This window comes from Peromyscus maniculatus, chromosome 21, assembly GCF_049852395.1.
Source record: "Peromyscus maniculatus bairdii isolate BWxNUB_F1_BW_parent chromosome 21, HU_Pman_BW_mat_3.1, whole genome shotgun sequence".
NCBI classification, from domain to species: domain Eukaryota; kingdom Metazoa; phylum Chordata; class Mammalia; order Rodentia; family Cricetidae; genus Peromyscus; species Peromyscus maniculatus.
In genome coordinates, this window is record NC_134872.1 from 46731292 (window position 1) to 46739370 (window position 8079).

Consider the following 8079-nt stretch of genomic DNA (forward strand, 5'->3'; position numbering starts at 1 on the left):
TTGGTGTGTGAGAGTGTTTAATGGCCAAAGCCCAGAGGCTCACACGTGACCTTCCAGCTCTCTTCTGCACGCAACACACAGAAACACAGGAGTGCTCCTGCTTCCAGGAGAAATGACGGGCTTTAGCACGAGTATCCCTGCATCTGGAAGAGGCAGGCTTTAGGCAGAAGTGACCTCTGAAGCCAAACCAGAAGAAGCAGAAGTCTTGGTGGCAGATGGGAGAGAATGCAAGCTGGATGACTCATGGGTGGACTTGAGCTGGGCTTCTCCTCCATCTTGGAGTTCTCTCACGCATCTCTGGGTCCTACAACAGATAGGGCTCAGTCCCTTCCATCCCTGCCCTGTTCGTGCCTAATGTCCACCAGCTTGCCCCACTCACCCGTCAGGATCTGAAGCTGGTGCCCAGCATCGTGTCCGCAGTCCAGCCCACTGGCCACAGGTGACCCCAGCTTCTGCTTGCCCCTGGCCACAGCCCAGAGGACGATGGCTGTAAGAAGCTTGCTGAAGAGGACACAGGCCAGGAGGAGAAGAATGGACGTGAGTGGGAAGGAAGTCTCCTGTGATTGGCTCCTTGGAAAGAGAAGGAAGATAGTAGACTAGAGATGATCTACTGGATGAAGCCTGCCCTTGGAGAGGGGATAGAGAGGAACCAGGAATTCCTAGGCGGTTGGGTGACACTGTCTCTGGGAAGGGGCTTTATGGGGCTCAGAGGAATCTGCAGTCAGTTTTAGGATCTGCTGAGTGTACAAAAACACATCCCATTTCCCTGCTGAGCTGTTTCCTGTAGTATGGTATGGTGCACGGGTATGCAGCTGCACATTTGCTCAGGACTGTAGAACACACCTGCACACGTGCTCAGGGGTTGTATCATTTCTGTGTTAGTACATAGGGTGGACACACATGCTCAGGGGTTGTTATCATTTCTATAATAGTACATAGGGGTGGACACACATGCTCAGGGGTTGTTATCGTTTCTATAATAGTACATAGGGGTGGACACACGTGCTCAGGGGTTGTATCATTTCTATATTAGTACATAGGGGTGGACACACGTGCTCAGGGGTTGTATCATTTCTATATTAGTACATAGGGGTGGACACACCTACACACGTGCTCAGGGGTTGTATCATTTCTATATTAATACATGAAGCATCCAGAATGGATTCCGGTTCTTCTGAAGATGCAGAGACCCAGGGCTCTGGCTGTAAGCTTAAGTACTGAGACCTTTGCTGAAGTGCAGGGGCCCATAGGTGCTGCCCTTTCAGAATCTTGGAGTGGTGCTTTTGGAATTGTCACAAAGTGCTCTAGTTTCTTAATATCTAAGCTCAGAAACATCGATGCACTAGTGGGTGGGAGGGAACTTACACAAGACTACACCTGGGCCTTTGCCTGATCTGTTGGTCCTCGGACCTCCATCTCCAGTCACAGCCAGAAGTCCGAGGGGGACCACTACTGTACCTGGAGGTGCTGTGTTCCACTTGGGCACCCTCAAAACTCTCCGATTCCTCAGGGACCCAGAGATCTCCAGCATCTTGGTCGTCTAGAGGGTCTGTGAGAGACAAGCCATGAGATCACCATTCCTTTAGGCCACTGCCTGTCAGGGAAGGGCCCTATAACTCAGGAAGTAAAGAAAACTACAAGGCTCAGGAATCTCATGAAACTTAACAAGATTTATACATGCACCCCAAGCCATTACAGTTATTGGGTAGAGGAAATTCAAGTGAGGACCAGATGCCTACAAGTCGTTCAGGGAGCTCCAGGGATGTAGGGAGCATCAGGGATGCAGGGAGCTCCAGGGATGCAGAGAGCACCAGGGATGCAGGGAGCTCCAGGGATGCAGGGAGCACCAGGGATGCAGGGAGCTCCATGGATTCAGGGAGCACTAGGGATGCAGGGAGCACCAGGGATGCAGGGAGCACCAGGGATGCAGGGAGCACCAGGGATTCAGGGAGCTCCATGGATTCAGGGAGTGCCAGGGATGCAGGGAGCTCCAGGGATGCTGGGATGGGCTTTTCACTGATACAGCTGCTTTGGAGTTGCCCATTAGCAAACCCTCACCCATGCACCTACAAGTAGCCCTGGTAAACTCTTTAGTTCACTGAGCTAGACCTGGGAGGAATCTTTTCTTGGATCTGTGGCTGGTGGCTAATCCAGGACAGACATTTGCTTATGTCTCCCAGGGAAAGTCACACAACAATGAGACCCGGTCCAAGGACCAGCCAAAGGTGCAACAAGCCACTGTACTCACCTGCCAGCACCTCCACCAGGACCTTCTGGAGGACATCAACCTCTCGGCCTCGGAGGCTCTGACACTGGTAGAGACCCGCGTCATCGGCTTGGAGGTTTCTCAGAGTGACAGTGACGGTTCCAGCCAGGGTGTCATCCGTGATGACTGTGCTCCCATTCCGTTTCCTCAGGAAGGCCAGCAGCCACACACTGTGTGTGCTCACCACACGTTGGCAGGGGCCCTCCTCAGCCAGCTGGCGACACCAGGCCTTGCGTCTCCCCCAGTGCTTCAAGGAGTCGTAAGTACATGATACCCGCAGGGACTGTCCAGCCACACCCTGCAGCACGGTTGTGTTGAGGGCTTGGGACAACTCTGCAGAGGAGACTGCCACTTGTCACTTCATCCACACACCAAATAGTCACTGAGCATCTGTCTCCCAGGAGCAGCAGACTGTGCCAACAGGATCCTGCCCTTAAAGAGCTTAGGGTCTCGAGGGGAAGTGGCACAGCTGGGATCTAGGATCTGATTTTCTTATGATATTTCCCAGACACCTTTGGAGTCACCTCCAGGGATGCGGGGAGCACAGTGTGCACGTGGTCATCAGAATAAGCTCTGGTCCTCAGGCACCTTCCACTTCTTGTTTGAAACAGGGTGTCTTACCAGTGTGCAAGATAGTTAACATTCATGGTCAACTTGACAGGCTCTAGAATCATCGAGAGGGCAAACTTCTGAGCTTGCCTGTGAGGGACTTTTTAGATCAAGTTAGCCCATGGGAATATTGATGAGAGAGTACCTGGACTCAGTTCACTGGTGTGAGAAGACCCACCCTGAATATGAGCAGCCAAAGTCCCCGACTACCTCAAAAGGAGAGAGAGAGCCCAGCAGCTGCACTCGTCTCCCAGCTTCCTGACAAAGCATGCAATGTACCAGCTGCCCCCTGCCGCCATGCCTCCCCTCCAGGATGGATTGTCTACCCCGGCACTGTGAGCCCAACAGGTCCTCTTTCCACTGAGTTGTGATAGTTTGCCACAGCAACAAAACAATAACTTCTAATGCGGCTCGGAACTTCACAACGTAGACCAAGCCGGCCTGAGCGCTTCTAGGGATCTGACTGTGTCTGCCTCCCATGCCTCCATTCCTAGGAGACAGGCACACGCCACCACACCTGCCTTTTCTCAGGGTTCCGTGGGTCCAAATGCAGGTCCTCACACTTGCAAGGCAAGCGCTGCACTGACTAAGCCATGTCTTGTTCCTCAAGCCCCTCTGGTTCTAGTTTAGACACCTTCTCTGCTGTCGTGTGGGACCAGGTTGTCTCTTTTCCCTTCTTCATCTCAGGAGAGCAGGTTAGTGGATCCTTGGAGCTCAGGCTGGTTCCCCGAGGGTCTGGGATGGCCACCTCCCTGCCCCTGCCTCTTTGCCCTCCCTGCAGTCATCCACACTGGATGGCTCGACTTTCCTAACCTTTAACTCCCAGCTTCCCTATTTCTGTGGCTCTGTTCCTCTTTTAGGAAGGACTTGTCTCAAAGCTATTTTGGGGGGAGACATGAGGCTGCTATTTTGGGGATCCTCTTGGGGTAAGGTTGGTGGCATTGGAGCACCCGCCAAGTTGTGGCTGGGGCAGGAGGACAAGGGTCCCCCCAAACTTTCTGCCGCTTGTGTCTTGTCTCCAGCTGTTACTGAGATGGAAACGTGAAAGGCGGGATAGAGGAGCTGGTGGCCTGCTCCTTTTGGGACCAGAGACCTCCTGTGTGTGTTCTCTCCACACACCAGCCCCTCCATCCCTCTGCCTCCAGGCAGGCTAAGGTACCTTACAGCTCCCTCCACTTCCAGAGGCTGCAGGAACAAGGCACAGGGCAGCCTCCTCTCTCACCTGGGTTTGCCCATTACTCTTCAGCAATAGGAGGCACCCAGCCCACAGTGGGAGGAGCAGTCTGTCATTTGTGAGTACTCAGTGGTAGAGTCTTCAGCATCCCCACCTCCCACTGAGGGCTGAGGTCAAATATGGGCTGGGCTTTAGGAGGCTGCAAACCCCAAGTCTCTCCTCTTTTTTCCTGCTTTCCCATTCTGCCACCCCACTTATGCTTAAGTGCATCCACGGGTCCCACCTGACGGCCAGTGCCACCCTCACGACTCCTTCAGTGACCAAGTCCAGCAGCCCCTTAACCCTCCCCATGGTGTGAAGAACACGTGTTGGTGGGGAGAAAAGCAGAGCTAAGCAGGACACTGAGCATGCTGGGACTCCAGCCTCCTTTGCAGTCCCCTCCATAACATCCACACCCCCGCCCAGCCATTTGCTCAGGGAAGGTGAGGAAAAGAAAGCATTGTAGAGGGTGGGTCCCACCTGTGATCAGCAGCAGGAGAGACAGGTGGAGAGGCCCCATGGCACCCTTCCTCAGCCAGCCGGAGGGGACAGATGTGGGAGTCCCTTGTCCAAGATCTCGTCTTCCCCTTGAAGTGCAGAAAAGAGAGGACCAAGCCAGTCAGGCGCAGCCCACAGGAACTGCGCTCCTGGATTGAGCAACAGTCAGGACTAGGGTAGGCGCTATGATTCAAGGAGGGTATGAGGAAGGAAGGGAAGGAAGTCTCCACAGTGCTGGCTGAAGGTCAGCTGCCCTCCTGCTAGGGTCAGTCAGGTTTGTAGATGGCTTCATCTCCTTGCAGAACCTCATCGGGGGCTGTTATTCTCACACTATAGCCAGGGTGTCGGCCATCTCCACCGGTCCCAGCCTCTTCCCGAATGGAGGACAGCTGCTTCTTAGGTTGGCATGCCACCAGCTCCTGATCACAACCCTATTGGGTAAGGCAGCAGCTAAGGACGTAGACCAGAGCCAGACTTCCTGTTTGCTATGTGTATGATCAGGCCTGTAACCTCTCCGTGCCTCATTTCATGCACCTGTAGGATGGGACAGTTGGTGATAAGCAAATTTATCAGGGGCTAAAGGTGGTTTCCTGCAATCAAGGGTCCAGATGCAAGGGTTAACTGTGTCTTTTACCCTAATCAGCTGGAGATGGGGAAATGGGCAATCTCTGAGTGCGTTTCAAGAATCCCTTCCCTAGAGAAACGTAAACAGCATCTATTCCCTCTCATAAGGTCTTAAGGACAAACCAAAGTAAGATTCCATCAAGATTCATGCTGGGGAACCGTGGTGGTGTGGATGAGACTAGCCCCCTGTTTTAGTCAGTATTCCATTGCAATGAAGAGACAGCATGACCAGGCAACTCTTATAAAAGAAAACATTTAAATGGGGGCTTGCTTACAGTTTCAGAAGTTTAATCCATTATCATCAGGGCAGCAAGCTGCCTGCAGGTAGGTGTGAGAGCAATAGCTGAGAGCCTGTAATCCTCCCAATCCTTTCAAATAAGCATCTAAATGTATGAGCCCATGGAGCCATTCTTATTCCAGCTACCATATCCTCATAAGCTCGTACATTTGATTACTCAGTCTCCAGTTGGTGGAACTGTTTGGGAAGGATTAGGAGGTGTGGCCTCATTGGCAGAGGTGTCACTTTGAGGTTTCAAAAACCCATACCGCCCCCAGTGTGGGAGCCCACACTGACTCCAGCTTGTGGCTTGATTCCATCCTGACTTAAGGTCAGAGAGTTCAAGCTTGTCTTTGCTCCTTAAGGCTGAATAACAGGATGATTGGCCAAAGGCATGGTTACCAGATGTTTTGAGATTAAGCAGGTGTTTACACTTGTTTGTTCCTTGAACCGTGGTAAGGAAGTCTTTTGAGCCCCTTGCTTTGGGTATAAAAAGACTTAGAAATAAATTTGTGGCTGCTGCAGTATTCACTGAGAGCCCTCTCAATTCTATCATCTGTCTCTTATCTCTTTCTTTCTTAATCCTCACTCTCCTATTCAAGTACTGGTCGACAGGTCGGCTGGTCCCAACACCCCAGTGAATTCTTTTTGCTTCATGGTGGTATCTCAAGATGTGAGCTCTCAAGCCGGGTCGTGGTGGTGCACACCTTTAATCCCAGCACTCGGGAGGCAGAGGCAGGTGGATCTCTGTGAGTTCGAGGCCAGCCTGGTCTCCAAAGCGAGTTCCAGGAAAGGCGCAAAGCTACACAGAGAAACCCTGTCTCGAAAAACCAAAAAAAAAAAAAAAAAGATGTGAGCTCTCGGTTACTGCTCCAGCGCCATGCCCGCCTGCTCCCTTGCTCCTCAACATGGACTCCAGCCCTCTGAAACTGTGAGCCCCAAGTAAAAAATTTTTTTCTTTAAATTGTCTTGCTCATGGTGTCTTACCATAGCAACAGAAAAGTAACTAAGACCAAAATCAATGAGTTTATTTACTTTAGATTTATTTTTAATTATGTATACGGATGTTTTGTCTTTCTGTATGTGCCCCGTGTACATGTAGGTGACCTCCAAGGAGCTGGTGTTCTGAGAGCTTGTGAGGCTCTATATGGGTGGTGGGAACTGAACCTGGGTCCTCTAGAAGAATAGCAAGTGCTCTTAACCACTGAACCATCTCTTCAGCCCCCGCTAGTGAGTCTATTAGGCTTACTTACAGAGCATGAGTGACGGGCAGGGTTATAGGTGGGGGCATGGGTGGCCTTGAATCAGCTGCACTAGGAAGTCTTCATGGAGTATGCGTGATGGCTTCCCTGTGGTCATATGGGTGGAACCCTTCTCCAGGTAACTTTCCTCGAGCTGTACACTATAGTCCCTCCCCAAGACTCCAAGGCCACATACAATTAGAGCAGAATTGCATACAGGTGGCTTGGAGGAATGGCTGGATACTCAAGCGGCCTCCAATGACCCTCTCTACCCCCTCCTTCTATGAAGATATGTCAACAACCCACAAGCCCAGTCGTGATGAACTCTGCAAGCAGGCAAAGCTTATTTATTTGATGAAGATGGCAGCTGTCTTGCTCAGAGAATAATTCTCTACAACAGAGGGGAGCCACTTTGGTTGCCCCGGAACTTCCTCCTCTGCAGAGCTGAGTGTCTCCCATGTACACATGGCTACACAGCCCAGTCTTGAACTTTGACCACCTAGTGGGACAGACCTGGCATTTCCTGGAGTTCTAGAGGATAGGGATTCCACAGGTGGAGTGTCCATGAAGGATGGTCCAGGCACAGAGTCCTGTGTGAGCCAAGGCACAAAGGTGTCTAGTGAGTCAGAGATGGAGCTCAGGACATCTGAAGGCATTCCAGTCTGGAAACAGAGCCATGGCAGAGGTCCTGAGGAAAGAAGCTGGGAGCCTGCGGCTGCGTTACCCGGCTTCAGTTCTGGCACAGCTCTCTGTCTGTTCTCATGGTTGTGGCTGCTCATTCCTCCTGTGATGGGTCATGTGATGGGAAGCGCATCTGGAGATGAGAACTCCTGGGGAGTAGAAGACGGTATTCCACAACAGGACAAACAGACCAGGGTGGGTCTAATGTATGGAGTGGCCCTGAATCACATGGGTCGTGTGTGTGTGTGTGTGTGTGTGTCTGTCTGTCTGTCTGTCTGTGTGTCTGTGTCTCTCTCTCTCTCTCTCTCTCTCTCTCTCTCTCTCTCTCTCTCTCTCTCTCTCTGTGTGTGTGTGTGTGTGTTTAGACCAAAGGTGTCTTTCCTTGAGGAAGAGTCTCTCTCTTGGCATGAAATTCACCCATTGGGCTACACTGTCTGGTGTATCTAACTTTAATAATTAAAGAGTTACATTACATAATTTTATCTACAATGGATGACAACATGTTTAATGATGTATCCATTCTGACCTAAGAATGTAAGGACAGAAAATATTTTTAGCCTGTTAGCGCTTTAAAATCCAGTTATTTGCCAGCAGTCTATTGTGGGGGTATCTTTGTGGATTTCTGTGGGCCTCTTTAGCACTTTGTTTCTTCCTTTTCTCAATGGCCAAG

At 51.3% G+C, this 8079-nt stretch overlaps 1 protein-coding gene across 1 annotated transcript; it reads right to left on the minus strand.

The window, feature by feature from the left end:
* Nucleotides 1-4749, minus strand: Trem2 (triggering receptor expressed on myeloid cells 2). Its single transcript, XM_042266108.2, has 5 exons — nt 4569-4749; nt 2249-2599; nt 1459-1549; nt 380-570; nt 1-304 (listed from the first exon to the last, which is right to left on the minus strand). The coding sequence occupies exons 1-5, from the start codon at nt 4606-4608 to the stop codon at nt 288-290; spliced, it is 690 nt and encodes a 229-aa protein (XP_042122042.2). The 5' UTR covers nt 4609-4749; the 3' UTR covers nt 1-287.
* Between the last annotated feature and the right edge of the window lie 3330 nt (nt 4750-8079).